General features: G+C 50.4%; 2 protein-coding genes across 4 annotated transcripts in view; one reads left to right on the forward strand and one right to left on the reverse strand.

Annotated features, from left to right (window-relative positions):
- The window catches only part of KIAA0930 (KIAA0930 ortholog), a 44,920-nt gene extending 32,897 nt beyond the window's left edge, over positions 1-12,023 (forward strand). The window contains exons 6-11 of one of the 2 annotated variants that reach the window (XR_003002183.1): positions 680-820; positions 1,402-1,596; positions 4,358-4,520; positions 5,657-5,815; positions 6,181-6,342; positions 6,459-12,023. Coding sequence is in view for 1 of the 2 variants with exons in the window: in XM_024737483.1 (XP_024593251.1) it covers positions 680-820; positions 1,402-1,596; positions 4,358-4,520; positions 5,657-5,815; positions 6,181-6,221 (699 nt within the window). In the remaining variant the exon portion in view is untranslated. Of the gene's footprint in view, positions 1-679; positions 821-1,401; positions 1,597-4,357; positions 4,521-5,656; positions 5,816-6,180 lie in introns of both variants that reach the window. The other variant, XM_024737483.1, reaches the window with a different exon arrangement.
- A 1,432-nt stretch (positions 12,024-13,455) lies between these two features.
- Positions 13,456-27,183, reverse strand: part of NUP50 (nucleoporin 50) — a 23,707-nt gene continuing 9,979 nt past the window's right edge. For both annotated transcript variants that reach the window (XM_024737481.1, XM_024737482.1), the window contains 5 exons: positions 23,435-23,621; positions 21,742-22,407; positions 19,692-19,773; positions 17,985-18,103; positions 13,456-16,953 (listed from right to left, as the gene is read on the reverse strand). In XM_024737481.1, coding sequence (XP_024593249.1) covers positions 16,751-16,953; positions 17,985-18,103; positions 19,692-19,773; positions 21,742-22,407; positions 23,435-23,621 — 1,257 coding nt within the window. In that variant the 3' untranslated portion in view covers positions 13,456-16,750. The remainder of the gene's footprint in view (positions 16,954-17,984; positions 18,104-19,691; positions 19,774-21,741; positions 22,408-23,434; positions 23,622-27,183) is intronic.

A 27,183-nucleotide genomic window follows, 5' to 3' on the forward strand; every position in this document is an offset into this window, starting at 1 on the left:
GGCCTGTGTTTCAGGGCTCTTCTCTATTGGATTGGTGTGTTGAGGCATCTCAGGCTCGCACGGCTCGTCCGTGGCAGAGCTGAGATTTGAACCTCAGTCTGCGTGACCTCAGAGCTCGGCCTGTACGCTGGCCCCCGGGAGCGGTGACTCGAGCAGGGGCGGGGTGCGGAGTCCCCCGCAGGCCACCCTGGCGGTCGGGCGGTCCATCCGTCGGGCGCCTGAGCTGGTGCCTGCACGCGAGCCGTGAAGCTCGGGGCGGGTGGGCCGAGCGCCCACAGCCGGGGTGGAGGAGATCCTAGAAAGCGGGCCAGACGGTCCCCGTGGACCGTTTAACTCCCTGGCATGAGGAAGAGTGATGGGGGCAGTGTCCTTCCGGTGGCCAGGGCGGGTACGTCCTCTTCCGGTCCCAGAGTCACTGTTATCAACCTCACCCCCTTGTAGACGCTGCCCCCACCCCGCGGTAGCCTGTCCGCCTTTCTGTGCTGGTCTTGGTGGAGCCACGGGGGGCCTTGAGCAAATACCCTGACATCTGTGGCTCAGCGTTCCCACCTGCAAAGTGGGAGTTCCTGAGCAGTCCGCCCTGGGCCAGTGAGAGGGTGCTGGGCCGGGAGCCGGGCTGCGGCTGCGTGGTGGCAGCTGGCAGGCGACGAACCCGTCTCTGCCTCGTGCCCCACCCCAGGTGTTCAGCGACATGACCGTGGGCGAAGGAGAGATGGTCTGTGTGGAGCTGGTGGCCAGTGACAAATCCAACACATTCCAAGGGGTCATCTTTCAGGGCTCCATCCGCTACGAGGCGCTCAAGAAGGTGTACGACAACCGCGTGAGTGCAGGGCGGGTGCAGGGCCCAGGGGCAGGCACCCCCTAGGCCCCCTTCTGCCCTCGCCCGGCTTGGAGCTGTACCTGCCCCTCCTCGGAGCGCCCGCAGCCCCCCGGAGCCCCCTTAGGCGGTTGTGTTGTGCTCTCTACAGCACGTCTCAGCCCACTCCGGCCTACTCCGGCCCCCGAGGGAAGACCCTCCTGGGATTAGCCCCTGCTAGACTGAACTGAGGGGAGAGGAGTCCAGGTGGACTGGCCGCTCTCCTGCAGCTGAGCACTGTCCCGAGGACGTCCTCTCTCTGGAGCCTGGGAGGAAGGGACAGAGGAGGTGGTCTCAGGTCCCACTGGGCTGGGGCTCTCTTCCCGGCCTGTGCTGGCCCTGCGTGGGGCATGGTCATCGGGCTGAGAGGGGCATCAGCCGGGGATCCCCAGCGCCCCGGCACTGCCCTGCCCCGTGGGTGAGCCCAGGTCAGCCAGGGCTCGGTCCCCCTGGAGGTGGGCTGGCAGTCCTCAGGGGCTGCTCGTGTCCCCAGGGAGCGGGCATCCCTACCTGCCTGACTCAGGCCCTCTCCCACCCGTCCACAGGTGAGTGTGGCTGCCCGCATGGCACAGAAGATGTCCTTTGGCTTCTACAAGTACAACAACATGGAGTTTGTGCGCATGAAGGGGCCACAGGGCAAGGGCCACGCCGAGATGGCGGTCAGCCGTGTGTCCACTGGTGACACGTCCCCCTGCGGGACCGAAGAGGACTCCAGCCCGGCTTCGCCCATGCACGAGCGGGTAAGGGCTGCGTAGCTCGGGGAGGGGCCTCCCGTCCCTCAGATCTGCTTCCCACCGTCTCCCTGATCCTTACAGCCCCCGGTGAGGTAGGTGTCATTATCCCCAGCCTTCTGGGGAGGAGGCCGAGGTTCAGAGAGGGCAAGTGACTTGCCCAGGGTCGCACAGCAGGTTAGTGCCTGGGCCCTGAGCTGCCGCTGCGGCGGGCCTCCGTCTCCAGGGTCCTGGCGCCTGCCTCAGTGGACCTGCTGGGCGAGTGTGGGCACGTGACCGGCCTTCCCGGAGGGTGAGCCAGGGGTGAGGAGGAGCCAGCCTCCCCTCCCGCCCCGGCAGCATCAGCCGGAGCGCGCAGAGGCCCTGGGGCCGCCCAGCTCTTCTCTCTGCCCGGGCCACGTGTTCACAAGGTGTTGTGCACCTGAACTGCTGGGAGGCCACCAGCAGCCCGTGGGCGGGCCTGAGCTTTCGTGTCTGCAGGCCTGGGGACCCAGGCTTGCCTGATTTACCTGCCCTGTCCCAGGTCACATGGCTCTCGTGTGACAGCACTGAGCCTTTGAGCCCTGCTCTTTCTAGCCACTGTCCTTCCCCAGGGGTGGGACGCTGAGGTCAGTGGCAGCTTTATTTGCAGAGCCTCCAGGGGGCCCCAGGGCTCAGGCAGGGGCAAGTCTCCAGCCCGCTGGCTGCTTTGCCCCAGTTGGGTCTTCAGAGGGGGCAGCTCGGAGCTGGGCGTCTTGGACGAAGACAGGGTACTGGGGGCACCTCCGGGAGAGGGGCTGCCAGGGGGCTGGAATCCAGGTGCTGCTGCTTGTGTGAACTGGGACAGGTCTCTTCTCCTGAGCCTCAGTTTGCTCATCCAGAAACGGTGTGAAAACACCTGCCTCCCGAGGTGCTGGGGGCTCAAAGGAGCCGCTGAACATCAGATGGGGCCCTCAGGTCACAGCCGCTGTGCGGACGGCGGCTGGTCTGCCTGGGAAAATGGCTCCTGAGCGTGTAAGTCACGCGTCACTGCTGGCGCGCCTTAGACGGGGGAGCGCGTATGTGAAATACTTCTAATTCTGTAAAATTACGTTCACCTTGCACATCTCCAGGTAGTCAGATGGCGGTTTTCCTTCTTTGTATGTCTTTTTTTTGCTTTGGAGTTTCTGCAGTGAATGTGTTTTATAAACAGAACAGAAACAATAAATGCTCTTTTTTGTGATGATGGGTGAGAGCTCCAGGCAGGGGCCTCTGTTGTCTTGGGAATAGTGGTTTACCGTCGAGATAAGGAGGCTTATTCTTCTCCTTGGTCCTAAATTGCCCACTGAGGCCCTAACGAATGTGTACGTGAAACCCCTTGTGACGACGTGGCCTGGGCTTGGGCTGGACAAACCTGGGTGCCCGTTCCAGCCACTTGTTTGCCGAGTGACCACAGATCGGTTACTAGACCTGCCCGGGCCTTGATTTTCCATCTGTCAAATGGGGGTGATGATCTTCCTCGCTCAGGGTGGCTGCGGGGGTGAAGGAGACGGTGCCTGGGAAAGTCCCTGGCCCATAGTAGCAGGGAGGCCTGGGGTCAAGGGGAGGGCCTTGCCAGGGTCACGCAGCTGTCAGTGGCAGGCCCTGACCTCCCAGGACTGCACGGGCCCCCTCCACCTCTGTGCTCACTGTCGCTTGTCCCCTCCCTTTTCCAGAGGGGTCGTTTGTAACCAGAGCATGACAAATGCAGACTCTGTGTGTATTGTGGTTTCTGGTGTTTGTTTTTTATCTTTTAAAAACCTTCCCTGGCTTGTGGGAGGACCGTCTGGAGCCCAGCGGCCGCCGGGACTCTGGTGGATGTCGGAGCCGTGACGAGGAGGCTGATGGGGCTCCCGAAGTCTCAGTCCCAGCTCGTCTTGTTCCTCAGATTCTTGTTTGCATGGGGAGGAGGGAGGAGATGGGCCACGTTCCCTCTGCCTGGAACGCCCTTCCCCCCCTTCTTCACCTAGCGAACTCCTACTCGTCCTTCAAGACCCAGCTCAAGCGGCATCTCCTCCGGGAAGCCTTTCCTGATTTCCCAGGCTGTTGATTCCTTTTGCCTCTGTGCTCCCCTGTATCCTGTGCTTCCGTTTTTCTGTCTCAACAACAACATTCGGTCTGTGGTTGTCAACTTTTGGGTCTCTTGCCCCCAGCAGACTGTGAGCTCCTTGAGGGCAGGGACCACTGTCACGTGCCTGTCTGTCCTTAGTGCTGCCCTGAGTGGGTGTGGAGAATGGGTGGTGACTGGCAGTGTGGCTGGAAGAGAGGAGAGGAGGAGATGGAAGCATGGACCGCTTGGCCACTGCACGTCTACGAAAGGATGCTGGGAGAGAGGGGGGATGGGACACAGTAGCCAAAAGAAGAAATCAGGGTGAAGAGCATGGCCTTAGGGGCAGAAGACCTGGGTTGCAACCCGGTGTGGCCACCATCCTGCTGGGTGACCTCGGGCACGTCAGGGTCGCTGTCCCGCCTTAGTTTCCTCTTTGTCAGATGGGCTGATGCCGGTTCCCGTTGTGGGAGGTTGGGAAGGTTCGGTGCCGTGGCGGGTGCTTGAGCCGCGTCAGCGGCCAGGCTTGCTTTGGGCTCTGACGACCCTCTGACTGGCGTTTGAGGCCCGCAGGAGGGCAGCCCGGTCCCTCCCGGGGCAGCGCTGGCAGCCAGCACCCGCTGGGCCCCAGCAGGGCGGGTGTCCTTGTCGTCCGAGGCGGGAGGTGGGTGGGCACTGGGACCCCGGGTCGGTGGGCCACTCTGGTGACTCGCCCCTTGTTCCCAGGTGACCTCCTTCAGCACTCCCCCAACGCCCGAGCGCAACCACCGGCCCGCCTTCTTCTCCCCGTCCCTCAAGAGGAAGGTGCCCCGCAGCCGGATGGCGGAGATGAAGAAATCTCACTCGGCCAACGACAGCGAGGAACTCTTCCGGGAGGATGACGGGGGAGGTGACGCCGCCCCTCCCCGAGCTGCTTCCTTCCCCCATCCACAGTTAGGGGGCCGGCCGTCCCGGGCGGGGACGGAGCCATGGACAGACAGACAGAGGCCCACCGAGGGGCGCCCCCAGCCCGGCGCTCTCAGCGCTCAGCGTGCGAGGCACAGCTGGCAGTCTGCACTGATTCCAGGGGTTCAGAGCCTTCCCGACATCACTGTCTGCCTGTTCGGCCAAGCGGGTGGGGGAACGCCTGCCGGGTGCGGGGAGCTCCGTGGTCCACATGCACATGCTGTCGCCTCAGGTCGCTCTGGAACCCCGGGTGGGGGGGGCATCCCTCAGGGTCTCTCCTTGTTCCGTGTGGTCCCCTCAGGGCTCACCTGCCCTCCCCGAGCCCGTGGGCCTGTCCGTCTGGCAGCCTGCTGGGCGTGTCGGCCCAGATGTCGCAGAGGCCCTGGTTCTCAGCCACTCAGTGTGCAGTGTCTCCGGGCTGGCCTGCACCTTCCCGCTGCGGTCTCTGCGCACGTGGGCCCCGCCGTCAGCCAGCCGTGCGGCGGGGCGGCGGCTCCGTGTTCGTCAGAAGAGCAGCGGGAAGCCATCTGAAGGAGCTGGGCTGTGGCGTTGAACGGTCCTGACTGGCAGGACCCAGAGGCAGAGGGCCTGCTGGACGAGACCCTGGCCAGGGCCAGGAGACGCCGGCACCGGCCTCAACCTGCTCTCGAGTGAGCTTGGGCGAGCGCCTTCCTCACCTCGGCTTACTTCCAGACCAGCAGGAAAGCACTCGTAGCCCCCATCCTGCCTTCCCGGGCGACCCGTAGATTGGCCGATGGTGACAGGTCATCCCAGCCTCACCCCCATGGCCTCCCAGTGACAGACAGTACCAGAGGGGAGCAGCGAAGTGACACAGTGTGGCGATGGGCCAGACCCCACAGAGGAGACTCTCCAGGACAGAGAAGGGGGGTGTCAGGGAGGGCTCAGAGGGGTGGGCCCTGAGGGGCAGGATTGGGCTGGATAGGCAGGAAGGGGCACTGGGTGTTGCAGGCCGGGGCGATGGGGCGCCCAGCAGAGGGTCGAGCTGGGCCAGGGAGGCGCCACCTGGAATGGGAGGTGTTCTCCCTGCCGCCTGGGCCTGACCGGCCTTCTCCCCTCCAGCCGACCTGCACAATGCCACCAACCTGCGGTCTCGGTCCCTGTCCGGCACGGGGCGCTCCCTGGTCGGGTCCTGGCTGAAGCTGAACAGAACAGACGGGAATTTCCTTCTTTATGCACATTTAACCTACGTCACTTTGCCGCTGCACCGGATTTTAACAGGTAATTTTGACTTTGTGTGGGACCTCTGGGAAAACCATGGCCCCTGAAGGTGTCCCCTTGGGCCGTGCCCTGGCGCCCACCCCGTTATAGTCGAGGGGGAGGCAGAGCTGTCACTGACGGGCCGCAGGGCGGTGCCAGGCAGTGGCTCCAGAGCCCCCGCGTGAGCCCCGTTCCCTGTTCCCCGTGGCCTTGCCAGGCAGTGCAGCTGCTCCAAGCCCATTCGTTCCCCGTCTGCACGGAGGGTGGTCACAGCACCGCAGTTACCCGAGGGGTGGAAGAGAAAACGCCCGTGAACGACGTGGCGTGCTTCCTTCATAAATGGAGCACTGGGGGTGTGACCACCCACGTCTTCCCCGCCGCCCTAGACATCCTGGAAGTACGGCAGAAGCCCATCCTGATGACCTAGCCGTGTGCGGGGCCCACGCGGAGCCTCCAGCCCTGCCCAGTCCTGGGAGTGCTGCCAAGTGCCTACCTGTCCACCGTCACTGGGGTCTTCCGGGACCACCCAGCGCCGCAGCCGGAGCCAGGTGGGACCACTCGACTCCCGGGGCCAGGGCCAGCTCCACCAACACCAGCCCAAACTGAAGTGCCTCGTTCTCCTCCCCGCTGGCTCTGCTCCTGCCCACCCACCCGGCACCCTCAGCCCGTCTCTGGAGAACCCTCTGCACCCAAAGAGGACCAGAGATGCCAAGAGGCATAAGAGAGAGCAGAGGAGCAGCCAGCATCCAGAGAGAGTCCAGCCCTACGGACCCGACGTACGCATCCCGACAGGCGGCAGGCAGAGACCACTGGCTGGGGGCACGCAGTGTGTCAGACTGTCAGCACTTAAGGAACAGTGCTTTCAGATTTTGTGACACTGTACCGATGACCTTCAGCATCCAAGTTAGTCCCGGTCGTCTGTCCTCCCTCGTTTACTCCTGGTTGTAGATGGGTTTCCACGGGGAGCGGGGAACACGGCTGTCTGATGGTTTTGCCCTGGGCTGGGAATACCTCAGCCCGTGCCCGGTTCCAAACAGGCCCCCATCCTGCCAGAATGGCCTTTGCTTCCAGCCAAAGAGCATCACCAACACACACACCTCCAGCTTGGAGACAGCCACCCCACCTGCGCCTCAGCTGGCGTGGCCTGCGGACTTTGGATTCTGAGGGCAGGAGAGAGTGCTTGGTAGCCAGACAGGAGAAGGGTGGGGTCCCTGCCAAAGGGCGAGGAGGGGTCTGCGTTCTCCCAGGAAGGTTCCAGGCAGAACCTCCGTCCTCTGGGGCCAGGGGAGGGGATAGGGTGTTTCATCTTCCCTGGTTTCTTAGAGCTTATTTCCTTTGAATGGGCGTGCTGGTCCCATTTCTCAGACCAGTCACTGAGGCAAAGGGGAACTGGCTTCCATGTGGCTTGTCAGGCCCCGTTCCAGCTTGAGGGGTTTCCACCTGTGGTGACACATTGCGCTCTTCTGAAAACCGTGAGCCCCCTCGAGAACAGAATTGTTTCCCCTGCCCACGGGAATAAGCCGTCAGCTGGGTCTCTGCTGCTCTGTTTTGCTTGCGTCCTCAGGAGTGTTTGAAGGGTTCCTGGTGTACTAGGGTTAGAGATCCTCTGGGGGAGAAGAGCGAGAGGAGGAGGGGCGCGTTTTCCCGTCCGTTTCCATTCTGCGCGTTCTAAGGGTCTGCGCTGGGCTCCGGGAACTGGGGACTACTTTGGGGCTTCTCCAGATTTTGTATGCTGTTATTAAAAGCGAGCTACTGCATTTCATTCTGCCTCAGTTTGCCCACCTGTCGATGGGGCTGATACCACCTACCTCACCGCAGTCTCCAGGGTTCCGGTGCACGACCGGGTCCGGGCGAGATGGCCAGCCCTCCTGCATAGCTCAGCTCAGGTCACGTGGCAGACCATCGGGACGCTTACCCTACCCCACACCCCGGTCACCAGGCCGGGGAGGCGAGTGGTGGGGTCGGGGCGAACGTTCTTGCGTTCTCTGACAGTGCCCGGCTCGTGCTCGGCTGCATCTCAGCTCCCCGCACAGCTTCACGTTCCAAAACTGTGTCTCAGGGCGGCAGGGTCAGGTCACGCCCCAGAGTGTTGGAGCAGAGAGAGCCTCAGGGAGCCGTGAGCCTGGCCCGGTGTTCCCAGGTGCCGGGTGAGTGTTCTCCGGGGAGCCCAACTCTGCAGCCACGTCTGTGTCCGAGGCGGCTGAATTACAGCTTTTCCTTCAGGCTCCTTTTCTTCCTGGGCTTCTGGGGTCTGAAGACTCTGGCTCAGTTCTTGGGAGAAATGCAGCCCTAACGTGTCTGCCGCGGAAGGATGAGGTAGTTTCGGACATGCGCAGTGCAGCCGCCCTCCCCGTTCTCATGGGGGAGGAGCCCGAGAAGGGCCCGCCCACACTGGAGCCAGAAATCGGCTCCTCCTCAAACGTAAGTCCTGCCTCGAAGGGTAACTGAGGGCCGGTTGCAAGGAACGCGTTCACGTGCTTTGCAGAGCTTAGACGTGCGGGCCACGGCGGTCTTAGAGATCACGCCTCACTGGTAAAGTGCGTGAACGTAGGTAGCACCTGGCATGTGCGGGCACCGCGCTAAACGTTTAGCTGCTGTCAGCACCCCCTTCTCAGAGATGAGGGAGCAGCCACACACGGAGAGGTTGGGACAACGGGAGCCCAACCCAGGCGTCCGGCCCCAGTCGACACTGAGCCTCGACACTGCTGCCCCAGGACTGATGGACGAACGTTCCGCGGAATCGACCTTTCTCAGTCTTAAATCCTCCAGAGGCTACTTCTGACACTGAACTGAAAACATGCTTAGAGGCACTTGGTAACTAGGCAGTAAGCTGTTACTCTGAGTTTTGCTCTTCTCAAGGTCACAAATGACATCAGAAACAGAGTGACAAGTGACGGGGCCAGAACCGGGGCCCCGACGTCCCAGGGCGTCCTGGTGTTGACACGTCTTACTTCCTGTAGGGCCGTCTTACGTTTTCTGGGAACACGCCTGTCTCTCGTATAAGGAGGGGACAGCCAAAGCGCGTGAACATCTCTTAAACGGGAATTGGAATTAAAGTGCGGTTTTCCTTTGAAGAAACCTGTAACCTCTAAGCTTTTTAGGACATTAATAAGAAAGTTATCTTCTTTTTAGAGTCAGACCCGTGTCTTCTCTGTTTCCATCTCCTTCAGCACCCGAAGGTCCAGGCAGTGTTTAGTCTCCGTTCCGATGTCTGATGGAAGGAACTTTCAGTGGTCTGTGCAAACAGCCGAGGCTTGTTATTTCAAAAGAAGGATATTATTTTTAAGTAACAGAGAAGTAGTCAAAGAGAAGAAAGGGCAGAATATTCTAAAGCCAGTCAACCTGGAGATAGCGTGGGTTTTCTGGCGAGTCAGAGCCTTGCTAACGTTTGGGTTTCTCAAGGACTGTGAACAAATCATCAGAAGTCAGTTAGGTTTCTGTCAATGATAGTAACGGCAGACAGGCATGTTCCTGGTGTGATTTTTTTTTTTCAAAGAATCTAGCTGGAATCGAACCAGGACCTATTTTTGCTGTTTTAATCACAGACAAACTAGTCAGTAGAGATTTTTGAAGAATGATGTGACAACTTTATTTCTTAAAAGACGTTCCAGAGGAAGTCCCTATGCAGTTGGTACATTCTAACGACTGACCTCTGAACAACATTCGACGTTATCATAACGAGGGGGTTTTAAATTGCCGGCCAAAATTCTTCAAAGATTTACCTTGAAAATATAGATTTACCTATAAAACTGTCAACTTTTTAATGCGCCTCGGTGATGGGTTTCACTCTGATAATTCTGTTCGGTTTTGCAACGTAGCTGGAATTCAGTTACAAAACCAAGTGTCTTTTGCCAGTACACTGGTTAGTCCTGCGCAGGCCTTCTCTCTTCTGCGTATCAGACAGCAGAATTCCTTCCCTTCAAAAAGATAGCCACCCTAATGGGACACAGACTCCGACAGGGATGTGATGCTAGCCGACATCGGGCCCTGGAGCTGGAGTGGAAGTAGCCTCTGGAGGCGTTAGCAGCCCCCCGGGAGTCGGGTGATGGGTGCACCGGGGCTTCTTACCTTTGTTCCTGTTCACTGACGGACGTGATCCTCAGCGGAGAAGGAATCCTGCAGCCCTTCGTCTGAGCCCCGGGAACAGACAGCCCTGGACAACTCCTCGGGACACCGCACAGAAGCCAAATCACTTGAACACCGAGTGGCCTGGGGCTGGGTTCGGGGTCCACAGCGGGTAGAGCCTCAGAAGCAGAGGCAGCCAGCCGCGTGGAGCCATTGGTGTTTAGTTTTCTACTCTTCCCAGGGCAGGCGGGCATCTTCGTGGCTGCGGTTCCAGCCCTGAGCTCAGTAGATGAAAACCAACAGCGACGCTCCAACGCCGCTGAGCGGCTGCCAGCGTCGTCTTGAGTCCCCCACTTCCTAGAAGGTTGGACGATTTAGGTGTATATAGCAATCTTTTATGGTCTCCAGACGAGTTGTGTGTGTGAGAATATGTAAACCTGCGAAGAAAACCTGTTGAGATTTTTCACTACTTCGAGGCCTAACTAAAACGATTTCTACAAAATATATTTTAGCAGAAACACCAGGACGGCATACACTGACTATATTAGGATCTAACTGGCAGTGCTGTTCCCATAAGCACTGTCAACAGCTTCTGGATTAACCATCTTCCACATACAAGAGAAATAATTTCTAAGCAGTTGTTTGTGGTTGGCTGCTAGCTGTGCTTTATGATTTTGCATTTCTTTTGAAAGTTGATTTGCATGTTGGGTATTATTTATTTCTTCTCTGATGAATCTGTACCTATTTTTTTCTCCAGTGGGTGTTTCAGATTACAGATATTACAGCAGTGTGCTAATTTACTGATTGAACCTTAATTTCCCCCCAGAGGTGTCTTAAACTTCTTTTGGAGCTTTCATACCCTGGCTTTGGCAGGCCTGGGAGTCTCAGCAAGGGGTTCTGGAGGCCAGCAGCTACAATTTGGTCAGATGCTGTATTTGCAAAATGAAATCAGAGATTGTTTCAGGGTCAGCTCTCTCAGCCCCTGTGAAGTCAGTTATACTATAAAATTCCCAAGCCTTTGCCGGAGAACCTCTGCGAAGGCCCTGAGGGAAGTGGGAAAGTGACTAGAATAAAAGGAGTCCCAAGTTCACGTTCTGGCAGGCTTCGCATGAGCTACTGGTCTTCTGGAAGGTGGTTTTGGACCGTGGCTGGCTGTTGCCTCCCAGCCCCGGTTCATCGGGTTGACACCGAGAATGCTCACAGCCCCTCAGGCTGACTCTGCCAGAGCCTCCTACTCCGGTTCCTGCAGGTGGAAGCACTTCTCAGGCAGTGGGCTTTTTCTTTCCGTGGTCAGGTGCACTCTTACGTCATAGGGTGATGGGCACAAGTAAGGCCTAAGACACTGTAGAAGGTTCTAGAAAATGACAACAAAAAGGGGGGCGGTCTGCAAGGGACACTTCCACAAATCTAGAAATAGAGTAAAGGTCATCACAGCACATCTCTCTCAGAAACACCGGAGCCAGGATTCTCTGAACTGGCGTCACCAAGGGTAGCCTGCCCTTCGGAAGGCGTACAGACGGTACCTAGAAAGGAGGCAGTTTAGTAGGTGAAAAAGGCGACTTCCTTCTCACCCAGATCAGCCCCCTTGTTGTTAATAGTGAGGAGGTCCTTTTAAGACAGTCACCCGATTAGTAGAGGTGGGGAGACAGTCTGTACCCTGGAAGCTACACCTGCAGTAACTGCATTCCTGTTCACTGCTTACTCTTGAGGGCTGTGCTGCTGTTTGCGTTTTTATTCTGACCTAGATGCACTTTTAGGAACTACTGTCGTGCCCTGGCTTAGGAAGAAAATGTTGACTGGAAGGGAAAACCTTTGGGAATTTTATACCGGCAGAAGGGGTAAGTGTAAAGTAACTGACTCCAGACAATAACACGCTTCACTGTATATATACGTACGTGTTGGATGTGTAAACATGCTGTACTTCGTGCTCGATTGTTAAAATGACAGAACAGCTGGAAAATTTATATGAGGGAGGAAAAATATTTGTTCTGCGGATGATCAAACAAAAGATGTCTTTGCTTTTGCCCACAGCAACATTAAATTCCCTCCTGACTTGGCCTCCACGTAAGCCAACAGGCTTATTAACAAGATACTTCTTTCCTATTTGTGGGTTAAGGGTCTTTCATCCTGGAACCTGACTTTAATAAAACAATTAGACTGCTCAGTTTGAAATACCATGGTTTTTAGTAAACTTTAGTGATTATAATTTAAATAAACAATTTTGCTAAAAAGATTTTAGCCAATTTCAGAAACCAGTGAAGGAAGCATAGTCCTTCAATGGGCACATACATACCTTCAAGTCACACTGGAGGGAGCCCGACAAGCTGCATCTCCTTAGGGTTTTGTGAACTGTAAAGTAGAATCACCACCTACCTTCCCAGATGCAATGAAGCTGGAGACATGTACAAAGGCTGGCATAGTTCCTGGCAACTGTGATAATCAGTTTCCTCCTGAAATATGTGCCCAAAGGGTGTTCCATAGATTATCTTTAAACAAGTCATAAGAGAGCACAGATGTAGCCCAGTGGTTCTCAAATTTGACTTGTGTCAGAAACGCCTGTTAAAACCCAGACGGCTGGTGATGAAATATTCTGGAATTAGATAGTGGTGATGGTTGCACAACTCTGAATATAGTAAAAACAGCTGAACTGCACGTTAAAAGGGTGAATTCTACAGTATGTGAATTATACCTCAATAAAAACCAGAACACATGCCTGGGCCCCTGCCCGAGGATCTGGCTGGGTGGGTGTAGGGTGGGGCCCCAGAGCTGGCATCTCTAACAGGTCCCTGGGTGTTGCCGCTGCCGCCCCCACGGACCACACTGCAGACCCACTGCTCCAGCCCGGCCATTCAGCGCAGTGGAGACGCACCCCTCTACACAGTACCTACCCGCTTAGTGTCTTCAGCAGTTTCCGTCAGATGTTGTCAGTTCAAGAAAAATATTTTGATGGGTAACTCAGTCTTTACAATATTTTCTTTACCAGGAGACACCTCTTAAAAACCAGCTAAGTGCTGAATAACTCAGGAATGTTTTAAAGATATGAACCTTATTCTAAAACTTTCAAAAGTATATTACAATGTAATCTGTTAATGCCTTAATAGTGATTTTCTAAATCACCAAAAACTTAAAGTAACATAAACTTAAAATACATTTCTTCTTTCATTTTGATCCTTAGTTTTAAAATGTCCTCCTGGACACAGATCCCAACTCCACTTACTTGTGGAAGAAACCTCGCCTGCCTCAACTCCAGTTTCTTTGGAAAGCCCACCCAGGAGCCCCTGTCTGGAAGGTTTGCTGCAAGCACTGAACAAGAGAATATATAAAAAGCCCCTAGTGCAATGCTTTGCACGTTATCCAACGTAAGATCTGTTATTCCCATTCTAGTTTGTAAAAACGTGAATCCGACAAATTCCTGAATGGCCTGGAATTGGTCTCATCTGGCACGAGGGGTCTGATGATAAAAGGGTCCGGGTCTCTCCTCACCTCTTCTAGGCACTGCTTCTGCATGGTGCTTCCCCCGCCGGCTGGCTTGCCTCTTGCCTCGTACCAAGGCCAGGTGCAGCACAGAGGAACACAGAGAGCGCCAAACACTGTGATTCTGTTTACTGTCCATTTATTCACATTTCATGGATGGATACACTTCCTCAATGGGATCATTCAACAACTAATACAAACTGAGATTACATTGTCCGACGATTCAAGTATTTTAGAGAACGATTTCCGATTTAAAATAGCAAACAATTTATCCATTTGATTGCTGAGAAGTTTCCTGCCTCTGCCATAGCTGTGTCTGCATCAAACGGAGAGCCCTCAGCCTGGACCATCATTGCCACCCGCCACCGACACACAGAGGCCTTGTGCTCAGAACACCGAGTGGGAAGAAAAGTTTTGACGGGCTCCTCACCGTCACCAGCTGGACAAATCCGTTTCTACTGAAAAGCCCTCACTTCCAGAACGAGAATGGATCCTAGGGGTTTGGGAGTAAAGCCCTTTCGTCTGGAAATCTGCAAAGCCTTCAAATGCACTGCGCCTACATTTGGATTGTTCTGAAATATAAGGGTATCTGCCAAATGCTCAAAACAAGCAGCTTGTTTACCTTTAAAACTAAACCAAAAGAGCTGTCTCAGTGAAAACTGGTTCTGAACTCTTAACAGTAAAGTAGAATGTTAGTTTTTTTTGCTCTACCCCAGAACAGGTAGATATTTTTTGGCATGCAGCATATCAAAAATACAATTCAGAATTGCAACTGTAAAACAATAATCCTTTTAAGGAAAATCAGTCCATAAACAGACCTGTCCTTCCATGGAAAACACAATCTAAACTTTAAAAACTGGACACGCGTTTTAGCCTGTAATTCTAACAGTGAAGACATTTACACACAACATAACATTCAATGTTTTGCTTAATGGGAATGCTCAGAAGGAGATGAACAGTTTAAAAACAAAACGGCCACTGGGATACTCAGTGTTTGTCAAGAGATAACACAGTCCGATTTAGAATTAAAGATACATACACCCTTTAGGCCACACTTATGACACACACTTTCTAGATTCTCAAACGAAAGACAAAAATTTTAGTCCACATTAAACACTTTAAAGCCTAATTGCTAATAATTTGTTAAAAATAAATCTAAACCCACGGGGCAGAACTGAGGTGTTACACAGGGGATGAAAAGGCAAGCCCTCCAGGGGCCAAGGAGCCCCTCCCCCAGTAACAATACCGGGACTTAGAGTTTACAGTGAAATCCACATACGCATATTAGGCTCTTTTACACTAATACATAATTAAAGTGGAGACTGGCAAGTTCCTAAAGAGTAAGAGTGATTTTAAGAAAATATCACATTTTGACTTACGGTGGGCACATCACATTTCCCCCTGTAATCTTCACGGTAACAGTACAGTCTTAGCAAGAACTTGCAGGGAATGTCTGGAAAAAGAAAGCCACACGTATCCAGCAATTTAAAAAGACAAACTATTTTTACCCAGGGGTGGGGGGGTGGATGGGGGTGTGAAGAGTTAATCCAATCATGACTTTCGTGCCATTTTTGGTGAACATTCCACATCGCATGCAAAAGCAAGCAGAAGGATGCACTGAAGGGTCCCCGACGAGGTGTGTGAGCCTTACTTTCTGGTGGGACCCAGGAGCACGCGCAGCTACGCTGTGACCTGCTGAGGTTTGTCCCCCTTATTTCCTCAGCCCGTTAGCAGCTGGATAACCCTAAGGTCAACAGGGCAGGGCCAGGGTTACTTTAACAGCATCCACCACCTGTTGACTGAACTCCTCACGAATACTCCCAGTTGTAAAAAAAAAAACAGAGCGAGGTGACCGCCCCTGCCCCCAACCTCACGCCACACCCGGGTCGATGCCACCCCCGCCCAACAGAGCGAGCGCCTCCCTCTGTGAGCGTCCGGACGAGGTCGCACACCGGGCAGCGAGCTGCAGCGCAGGCGTCGTGAGACACTGGCGCGACTACCTGACCTCAGGTGCTTAAGAGCGACACATCGCAAAATGGATTCCCCGCCTCCTGTACCTCTAAAAGTTAAAGCTTTTCTTCTTTTTAAATAGAAGCAGCTGTACTATCTACACTGATTTTGACTTTTTTTAAAGTCAGAGACATCACGTGCTGAAGATGAGAATATACGCATGTGAGCCCTTGGGCACGGACCCTGAGCCTTCAAACAGGATCATCCGGTACCAGCATTAAGTGATTCATGAGGAATGAATGAAAGTGGACATTTAGAGCTTTACCTCTAGTTCATATGACCAGAGTCTTCAAAGAACCCTGGTGTTAGTTACCTGACAGCTATGGAGAAGTGGCGTGGGTACTCGTGTGTGTGCCCATGGCTCCCTTCCAAATGGACGTACTGAATATCTTACTCTTTAAAAAGTAAATGGAAATTTCAGTATCGAATGCAGAATACACTGCTGTCTAAAAGTTAAAGGCAACATTTACACACACAGTTTTCTCTTCCATTTCCTTATTGCATGTTTCCTGGTTAGTTCACATGGCTCCTGTGTCATAAAACCCCTATGATTTAATAAGTTTAGGTTTCAGATCCACAGGGTTCACCATGGGACAAATAACCAAGAGCATATTCTCTTCCTTTTGTTGTATGCTTTAACGCTTTCTTTTCTGTAAGGGTCTACAGACTACAAATTTGTGCTTTTAAATCTCATTCCTGGCAATCCCCCCCACCCCATTTGTCTCCAGGGGGATACAGAAGTAAGAGCACCTCATGAATAAACCTACAAGACCAAAGAACAAGCTACTCATTTCCGTTTAAAATCAAACAGCAGTTCCAGAATCACAGTAAAGCAGCCGATGGGGTTAGAGGCCAGCGTCCACACGGAAAAAGCTGAAGGCGAACATTCAGCGCTCACATTTCAGCTGTAAAATAACACAATAAAGCAAAGAAACATCTCCGCCACAGCACGGCAGCACGGTTCACGTGGACACACATCAGCCAAGCCCGCCAGAAAGAAGGCCGCTACAGGCAAGCTCCCTTCTGGACACACCGCCGTGAAAAGCCGCGCCGGGGGTGGCAGCTGACCCCAAACCCCTGGATCGGAAAAGCCTTTGGGAAATCTAATCGATACCCTGATTTCAGTCCATTAAGAAATCACCTGTGGTTAGTTTAATAAATGAACATTAAAAATCTTCCAAAAATTTCCTTTCAAATGTATTTCACACATTAGACAGTTCTTAAGAAGGGAGAATACAGTTTCTTGACACTCAACGTTAAAGGTTTTATTGGCCATATTAATCTTCCTCACAAAACTTTTAAGTTATCTGTAAGTCCTAGAATGTCAAAGTAGGAAGAGAAGAAAACTAAGTTTAGGGGGCGGTGGGGAAGCAGCAACTTGGCAACCACTCCTCAGCCGAAGCGTGTTCAGGCATCCTTTTTCTCCTGTAAAATTCTGTGCAGCTCATCTGCATCCTCGCTTGTTTTTACCCGAATTAACATGGTAACTGGGGTGGTGGCGTTCTTCTCATCGATGGGTGGGTTTGGAACGCACACAACGAGCACGTTGTTTTTCCCCGTGCGAGCACACGGCATATTGGGCGGGATCAGAACATTGAGCAGTATGTTGCCTGCATTTAAACACAGGGGAAAAGCGCATCAAAACACATAAACTGTAGTCCGCGAAACTACAGCTTTAACAGGCTAACCGTTAAACACCGGAGCAACTTATACTTAATGGAGCCACAGGAATGTCCCAAGGACGGCCACAGTTCCCTGCCAGACGCCAGCACGGTGTCCCCGAGAGAGGACCGTGGGCCTCTGGCAGGAAGTGGACTGGGCCTCCCCGAGGAGGACCCACCTTCTGCACACCTGCCCCAAGTCTCCCACAACCATGGCAGCAGCCCTAAACCAGCAGCGCGTCAGAACACACTGTGCTTTCTTGCACTGCAGAAAAAACACGCCAGCATGACGTGGAGGCCTCACTATGTCATTCGAACACAGAACGGTCCGCGGAAAAACGGCTCTGTCAGAGGCCAGCACCGCTCACAGGGTGAGAGTGATGTCGCTATGATAGTATCACAAATTAGTCAAGTCCACAGGAAAGAAGACACAGAAGTTTCTTTCCAGGACACAGTCTGGTGTAGTCTGCCACCACCGACCACTTCCCCTTAGACCCGCCCTGCGCCCAGCCACTACCTCTTCCTTTCAGAGGGCTGTTTTATGAGCTCAGCCACTACCTCTTCCTTCTAAGGGTAAAGCTGGAGGACGGGGTGAAGGGTGGACAGCAACGAGTTAATGAATATTCGGCACATAAAAAGGATTCCTTTAAACAGTTCGTTTCCCTTGAGTGTTTACTAAACCATCCGATTTACCTGTAGCTTCTTAGTCACATACCTAGCACAAAGGAAAATGAAGACCATTTCGGTTACTTCTTGGCAATAGCTTTCAATACATCCAGGTTTTCTTATACACTACTACCCTGGTACTCGACTAAATCTATAATCAGTAAGTACAGGATGAATTTGGCCTGAACAAACTCTATTCCGTTCCAAAGAACACATTAATATACTTGAAAATCTCAATGACTAAATCAGCAAAGGGCTTTTACATACTGTGTGATTATGATTACTTTGTACCACCTGAAAAAAAAGATACCCACCTAAATTGGTGTCTGCCCGCACTAAAAGCTGTGTCTTCTGATTAGCCGTAGGTTTTAAATGTAGAGTGCCTACACCCTTCTCTTTAAATTCATTGTCTTTCTTGTAAAATAGTTTACACCTACAGAGAAAAATAATAGGTACGATCAGACACTCAATGACAGATCAGGACAGTCACACAGTTTTCTAACAGCCCCTGTTCACACCTGTGTGGAAGTCTGTTATTAAATGACAGCAGAGGAAGCTTAGGAAGAGCCTTCTACTGACCCAGATCGGGTCTGGACACAGGCAGGTAAGAGAAGCTGGTGAGACAGGCTGGAGTCCCTCCGTATTTTTTTCTATTATACAGTGGGCCCTATACAGCTCTTTAACGCTTCTGCAACCATCTTTTCTCAAAAGTCAGTCAAAATCACAGCCAAGCATCCCACACCTCCCTGATGTGCTCCTTCGGCCCTGAGCTCAAAAGAACTGACCTGGTCCTTAAAGAAGAGGAACAAATAGAGAACACACACTCTGCCACACAAACACCACCCCCCTTTCCTACTTCTTATTTTTGAATTCTCTTCAGGACTCCTTCAATTTTTGATATCCCAAGATGTTGAAATAAGTCTGGAAAACATGCCTAAGCAAGGCCTAAAATAATGCTGTCAAATGTTTCCCCAGCCTCCTGTCACACATCTCCTTAGGTTATTAATAAACAAAACTACTGCCTGTTCCTTTGATTTACTCTGATTAGAAAAAAAAAAACCTTGGGAATCCCCTGGTGGTCCAGTGGTTAGGACATGGCGCTTTCACTGCTGGGGCCCGGGTTCAATCCCTGGTCGGGGAACTAAGATCCCACTTTTTACCTCACCTGTGTAATTAAATTTTTAAACAGGCAAAAGGAATTGCTGGTCTCTTTTAAAAGTTCTCAAAAATAAACATCATTTGGGAATCCCACAGGATTTGGTGATTCACACTATAAAAATTGCTGACTTAAGTCTGCAATGTTTGTATTAGAAAAACACATCCAGGGAAGCTTCTAAAAGGGCACAAATGTTTTTCAGTAAATATCTTTGTTAAAAAGCACTAATTTCACTGAGAGATAATTCAAAATTTCTCTTCAGCCTTCTACTGAAATCAGCAGCTCTCATTAGACAAACAAAAAACAAAAACCCCAAACCAGCTCTCATCATTGAGGGAAAGATAAAGTATTTACACATCCTTAACGGGAAGGAATGGCTGCTATGGAGAACTTTTTGGCTGTGAGAAAATCCACGAAGGTTAATGTGTCTCTAGGAAGGAATCCGAGATGCCACCTAATTTAAGAGCAGAAGTAAAACCAAACCTCAAATCAGTGACTAGGTGACTGTCTTTGTAGGGGAAGGAGGAGGGGAAGAGAAGAAAGGAGAAAAAGGGAGAGAATGATGAGATGAGACTGGGGCAGGAAGATCAGAAAGAAAAGACTGTCTCTAAAGCACCTGAAAAGAAGAAGAGAGCTAAATTAACAGAAAAGAGTAGGATACGCCCAGCAGGACATTTTTAGAGTCGGATTATTTTTAAATAAACAGGCTAAGAATTCTTCCTTGTTCCAATTCAAAGAATGGGCACAGCCTGACCCCAGGATGGGACGCCCAGTAAGTCCTGCAAGGACAATGTCACCTGCGCTCTCCAGCCAGAAGCCTCTTTCCACGTCTTTGCGAAGTGGAATTCCCGTGACCATTACTTACTTTTTGGAGTAAAAAGCATCTTCTTCTTTTACTTCAGTAACTACCACTTTGGGGGGCTCATCACTGTCTTCTTCATCTCCACCTTTTATAAAGACAACACTAACTCAGTAAGATGCAAATCAAGAGCTTGAAAATGTGACAAAAGAAGTTCGTTACCTACCCCCCCCAACCTACAAATTCCATGTAAGCTGATACAGAAACTGAAATACAATCTAATCGTGTGGGGGCGGGGATAAGGAGGCACTCACTGGATTTCTGCAGAAAGCCTTTGAATCCAAGTGTCTGCGCTTGTATTCAGTGAACAGGCAAACTCACACAGGAAAACAATCAGTCAACACTCACACATACTCAGATTACCCACTGGGAAATAAAAATCTCAGATGGGCTTCCAACACTTTCATCCCCGAATGCTCCTGTGGCTGTAGCTGCATCACGCCAAGGAACAACCAATGAGAGCAACGACCAAAGACAATGGAGAAAATAACAACTTTACAGGACAAGTTGTCAGAGAAATTAGTCCAAAGCCAACTGGAAGCAGTTAAGCTCTGTCTGGGCCACCAGCCCCTGGACATGCTGGTACCACGGGCACCCTCCCGGGCTGAGTCCAACAGCACTTCCCTTCCCTCCAGTGCCGCAACCTCAGGGGAGAGCTAAGTCACTGCTGGACACAAATTACAATCCCCTTAAGGAGAAGGCAACGGCATAAAACTGACTAGCGACTAAGAAAAAGTTCTGGTGCTCAAACAATTCAGGTCACAAGCTCATTTCGATTTTAAGAAGGCACTCCTGAGTTAGGCCCTCCAGCGTGGGGCCCGGGCATCTTTTTTTTTGGTACGTGGGCCTCTCACTGTTGCGGCCTCTCCCGTTGCGGAGCACAGGCTCCGGACGCACAGGCTCAGCGGCCACGGCTCACGGGCCCAGCCGCTCCGCGGCATGTGGGATCCTCCCGGACCGGGGCACGAACCCGTGTCCCCTGCATCGGCAGGCGGACTCTCAACCACTGCACCACCAGGGAAGCCCCGGGCATCTGTTATTTAACAACCTCTCCAAGTCTTCCTGTGCGTGAGATGTGTTAACCGCAAGATAAGGAATAAGTGCTGTATGGAGGGGCATCCTGCTGACATGGAGACTTAATTCAAACTCGACATCCCTTCCACAAGCGGCAGAGTCCCTGTGACTATGACAGACTCTCCCTCTGTCGTAGTTAGGGCAGAGAAGAGGGGACTTCTTTATTCTATGCTTTGCCCTGGAGGGCCCTTACCTGAGGATACAGGTGAGGAGGGCAAGGCAACATAAGGAGAGTTTCCCTCCAGGTAGGAAAACAGTATTTAACGGCCCACTAGCAATTGCAGTCTTCCTTCTCAAGGATCAATATGCCGATGCCTGAGAGATATACTTTTAACTGCTTATAAGTAAGAGCCTACATACACACAGTTTGTTCACAACCACTATGTGGTGAAGAGGGATTATGATACAACCCCTCTTTTCAGGGAGCTAAGAACCACATAGGGAGTGGAGGGGCTGGGATTAAGGCCTGGTTTGGGGCACTAACATGACACACCACAGAAACTTCTAGAAAGGTGGCTGCAATCCAGACTCATCTTGGGAAAACACTGTCAATTTGTTCCCCCACAGCTATGAAGTCTACCATTTTCAGAGTAGAGTATGGTTTTGCCGTGTGAATTTATTTATAAGCAAATCTCTTAAAAACAAACAATTCAGTGAACGTCCATCATGAATTTTTCAATAAAATACTATTTTTTTAATGGAAAGCCAAGTATTTGATAATTTTCAAAGTCACTATGCCAGATGTTTTTATATTATTTTTATTTTTATACTCTTAATCCTTAAAATAACCCTACCAAATTGGTCTTGCTCCATTTCATGAATAAGGAGACAGACTCAAAGGAGTTAATCAGCTCTCACGTCGGGGAAATGATGGAGCTGCGACGCGAATCCAGATCCACCTCATGCACAAGGCTACCCTTTTCCCACCAAATCCAGAGCCCCCACAGACCCCGAAGACTTCCAGGGCTGACTCCGGGTTTACCTTTGCAGTCGCTGCTGGCACCTTCTGCTCGGCTCTCCAGCGTTTTAGTGGAAAATGGTGAAGAAACTGGTTTACTCTGGGTAATATCTTTGCCAAATAAACTGGAGTTTCCAGAAGAAAATGAAAATCCAGTCAAGGGGCCAGAGTTTAAGGAGCCCAAAACAGAACTATCAATTTTCTTGCCGAAATTAAATGAGGCACTTGTTGCTCCTAGTGACGGGTCCTTGTTCTTTTCAGACACAGCCTCCACCTTCTTTTCAGACGTATCCTCAGTTTTGCTGCCATGAAACAAAAATGTTGACTCTTGCTGTAATTCTGTTGAACCAAACAGGGAAGGAGGCTGTGTTTCAACTGATACTTTGTTGGTTTCACCTTCAGAATTACTGCTGCCACTGTTCCCATGTTGCTGTTCGATGTTTGCTAAGTATTTCTCATAGTCTTTAAAGATAGGTGTCAGATCACAGAGCGGGTTCGTGTTCACGTGCTTCACGATCCAGTCCCGAACAGAGCAGTTTAAGGCCGCCAGCTGCTTATGATAGGCATTCCTGGGGCGGGCGGCGCTGGAGGTAAGGCCAGAGGAGGCAGGCTGCTGGCTGTCGCCATTAGTTTTGGGATTTGAAATCTTTTTTTCGACCAAGGAGGTAGGGCCATTTACAGCAACAGACCCTACAGGAAATTACAGTTTTAAGAATTTATTCAGAAGCTGATTTAATTAAGTCATCTTGATTTTCATACCACTCTGTCTTCGTATTTTGTGCTTTTACTGTATCCCATTTTTGTGACAGTTCAAGAAGTATGTGCACGTATAGTATTTGGAAACTAGTTATTACAGAAATCAAATCAAACATTATATATGTGAATATATCTATTTTTTACATGCTTGCATTAAACAGCTATAATTTTAAAATAATCTCTTCCTTCAAAAGGATGGCTTTTTTTACCTAAAACTGTCAAAATACTATGTTAGTACAAAACTTAATCCCCAAGGTTGTAAGGAGGAACATATATTAATGCAGTTAAAATCTTAATAGAAAGTACTTATCTTAATCACAGTAAACGTTCTGCCTAATTTAAATGAAACAGTACATACTCTTAGAATAACTAGCTAAGTATAATCCAATGAGTCAGGATCATTTCTAAGAACCAAAGATTTTAACCCATGATCCCATTCTCTGTTGTTAATCCCAAGACTTCTTGACCAATCCCCTCAAAACAGGATTAGGCAATCAACATGTCCTGGGCAAAATAAATCTAGACTGGGAACAGTAAGGTATGTGGCACACAGGAAATTCTTGGTACATTTATAATGAATGAGGGGGTGGGATGGGAGGCCTTTACAGAGGGTCTGCTAAGAGCTTCTTTTTCTCCTTTGACCCTTAGGTTGATTCTGAGGTCATTCTCATTTCGCAGTTGAAGATTTGGAGGCTCAAAGGTTAAGGAACTTCACCGAGGTCACACAGAGCTGGTAACTGGCAGAACTGAGAACAGAACCCATGTCTATTTTGGCCTGTGCTCTACTCAGTTACTCTGTAAAGAGCCAAAAGCTCCCTAACTTCCATCCCTTTCACCATTACCCTGTTTTTGCTCATACAGCCTCAGGACCCAGAAAAAGTACAAGAAAAACATCTTTGAAAGTTATTTTTCATAGATCCTCTTTACACAGATGTGACTCGGGGGAGAAGAACCTACTCACCAAAGGTGGCCTTGGTCTCGGTCGCTGTCCTTGCACTGGAGAAGGGAGGGGCACTAGTTATGCTGTTTCCATTTGACAGTCCTTCCAAAGGCTTCCCTTCAGCGCCATTACCAAATCCAGAAAACCCTCCTCCTCCAGAAGGTATGACCAAACCTTTAAAATCTTTAAAGGCCCCTCCACTATCAGACTGAAATATAAAGAAAGAGCACACATTAGATAACTCTACTTTTTTGTCTCCAAATAAGCAAGTGAATGACAGTATCATCTTGGCTAAATAGTACCCAGAATCCTTATGCAACCAGCATTAAAGGAAACTACCAGCACAAGCAGAAACAGAACATGGATTTTACTCATAACAGCTTTGCAGCCCGAAGCTGCCTTCCTAAAACAGGAAGGACAGATGTAATTTACAGTGAAATAATGTTTTAAAATATATTTACGATATAAAAGGTTAAAAAGACTAATTCAAATAAATTGATGGACTCACCACCGAGGCACAGAACTGTAACTAAAAACACATTCTCAACACAACTAAACCCCAAATGAAAGATTTTTCATATACTACTCAAAGACCCTTTGCCTAAGAAAGTTGTAGAAACATCAAGTGAGGTTAATTAAAAGTACTTTACCCAGTACTTATAATTTCCTAAGAAGTTTTGCTGCTTTCAGCCTGCTTTCAGTATACAGGAACTTGCAAAGTTGACTGAGTCCCAATTCTAGATTTTCCGTTAGCTGAGAAATCCAGAGGCAACATTTTTTTTTTTTTGCGGTACACAGGCCTCTCACTGTTGTGGCCTCTCCCGTTGCGGAGCACAGGCTCGGAACGCGTCAGGCTCAGCGGCTATGGCTCACGGGCCCAGCCGCTCCGCGGCATGTGGGATCTTCCCGGACCGGGGCACGAACCCCCGTCCCCTGCATCAGCAGGCGGACTCTCAACCACTGCGCCAACAGGGACGCCCCAGAGGCAACATTTTATTCCCAAGGTTTTCTCTGCTTTCTTTAGCAAGGTCATTCTCGCAGACCTATCCTGCTGTTGGTAGCTCTCTCCCATCTCTAACCCAAGATGCTCTGGAAATGTTTGGCATGCCTTATGAAATTCTAACGCTGCTCTCTGCCCCTGGGCTGTGGTCTGCACTGTTTCTGCCTCTTCACTGTCACTTGTCCACAGCTGGCCCGTCCCTCTTTGAGCCTGTCTCCCCTAGGCATCTCGTTCTTCATCATGAGTTTGCACTCTTAGACGTCTTCTCATTTCCCCTGGCTTCAACCTCCTGATGGGGAAATTTCTCAGAGCTGCACCCACCTCTCACACCACTTCCTGTTTTGAGTGGCCAATCAGTACACCTAGTGGTCTCCTAGAGAACTCCACTTGGATGTACCACAGGCCCTTGAAATACATTTTTCTTTTTCCTTTTTTTTTTAAGAGATGTGCATGGCAGCCCAGATGGCAGGAGAGTTTGGGGGAGAATGGATACATGGATACGGGGCGAGTCGCTTTGCCGTGCACCTGAACTGTCACAATGTCGTTAACTCGCTACACCCCAATATAAAATAAAAAGTTTAAAAAAAAGAGAGAGATGTGCAATTTGTTTATTTTTTTGGCCACACCTGGAGGCGTGTGGGATCTTAGCTCCCCGACCAGGGCTCGAACCTGCACCCCCTGCATTGAGAGGCGGAGTCTTAGCCACCAGACTGCCAAGGAAGTCCCGAAATACATTTCTAAAACAAAATCGATCACCTCCTCCCTACTGAAGCCGCCCCTCCCCCCGGTATCTTCTTCATGAAGGAGCCGCCAAATGTAACTTAGCTCAACACCTACATCCAGCCAGTCACCAGTCTTAAGAATGAAATCAGGCCAGAAAAGAACTCGGAATAAAGAAAAACTGAACAGAGCCACCACAGAACATGCAGTTCTGTAGGTTTATTCCGAGGATGCCACCCAAGATGTTCAAACCAGCCTCTCCCGCCTGACGACAGATGTCCAGGTCACCAAGACAGCACTCAAGTGTCTGGAATTTATTTGAGGGATGAGGACTGTACTGGGGAAGAGATATTAAACATGGAGAGATGGCTGAATACTGACGACATGATTTCAGTTCACGAGTTATAACTCATCTTTTATCCTTTGGAACACAGGAATGAAACATTTTAATATACCATATTATACTAGAAGGAAAAACAAAATGGGCAACGCTTCTATTATTCTCAAAGGTATCAGCCTACCCACAGCTCGATCCTAGGGAGCAGACACACTTTGAGAATATCCTGCATTTTCCTTTCTTACTTCCAACACCCACTTCCCTTGTTTCCTACTGCTATGCTCTTTTCCCTCTTCATACTGTCACTCAACTCAAATTTGTCTACATCCGTATCTTATTTCTGCAATTGGATAAGTTCCCTTTAAGGTACAGATCTCTTATTTACTTATTTATTTTTTCTTCTTTAATATAAATTTATTTATTTTATTTAATTTATTTTTGGCTGAGTTGGGTCTTTGTTGCTGTGCGTGGGCTTCCTTTAGTTGTGATGAGGGGGGAGCTACTCTTTGTTGTGGTCCGCGGGCTTCTCACTGTGGTGGCTTCTCTTGTTGTGGAGCACGGGCTCTAGGCGTGTGGGCTTCAGTAGTTGTGGCACATGGGCTCAGTGGTTGTGGCTCGCGGGCTCTGGGGCGCAGGCTCGGTAGTTGTGGTGCGTGGGCTTAGCTGCTCTGTGGCATGTGGGATCTTCCCGGACCAGGGCTGGAACCCGTGTCTCCTGCACTGGCAGGTGCATTCTTAACCACTGTGCCACCAGGGAAGTCCCAGATCTCATATTTATTATCTTTTTCTATCTCCCATGGTCTACACCAAGGATTTTCACAAGTGCACTAGGCATTTTAAAAAGCATTTATTAACAACCCAATCAAAAAATGGGCATAAGATCTAAACAGACATTTCCCCAAAGAAGACATACAGATGGCCAACAGGCACATAAAAAAATGTTCAACATCGCTAATTATTAGACAAATGCAAATCAAAAACTATCAATACAATGAGGTATCACCTCACGCCGGTCAGAATGGCCACCATCAAAAAGTCTACAAGTAATAAATGCTGGAGAATGTGGAGAAAAAGGAACCCTCCTACACTGTTGGCGGGAATGTAAATTTGTGCAGCCACTATGGCGAACAGTATGGAGGTTACTTAAAAAAACTAAAAACTACCATACAATCCCACTCCTTGGCACATATCCGGACAAAACTATTGATATAATTCAAAAAGATACTTGTACCCTAATGTTCACTGCAGCACTATTTACAAGAGTCAAGACAGGGAAGCAACCCTAATGTCCACTGACAGATGACTGGATAAAGATGTGGTATATATATACACAATGGAATGTTACTCAGCCATAAAAAAGAATGAAATAATGCCATTTGCAGCAACATGGATGGACCTAGAGAATATCATAGTAAGTGAAGTAAGCCAGACAGAGAAAGACAAATATGATATCGCTTATATATGGAATCTAAAACAATGATACAAATGAACTTCCCTACAAAACAGAAATACGACTCACAGACTTAGAAAACAAACTTATGGTTACCAAAGGGGAAAGGTGGGAGGAGGGATAAATTGCGAGTTTGGGATTAACATATATACAACACTACTATATATTAAGTAAATAACCAACCAAGGAATTGCTGTACAGCACAGGGAATTATACTCAATATCTTTTTTTTTTTTTTTTTTGCGGGGCGGGGGCCTCTCACT

Source organism: Neophocaena asiaeorientalis, unplaced genomic scaffold (assembly GCF_003031525.2).
Source record: "Neophocaena asiaeorientalis asiaeorientalis breed wild unplaced genomic scaffold, Neophocaena_asiaeorientalis_V1.1 scaffold242, whole genome shotgun sequence".
NCBI lineage: Eukaryota > Metazoa > Chordata > Mammalia > Artiodactyla > Phocoenidae > Neophocaena > Neophocaena asiaeorientalis.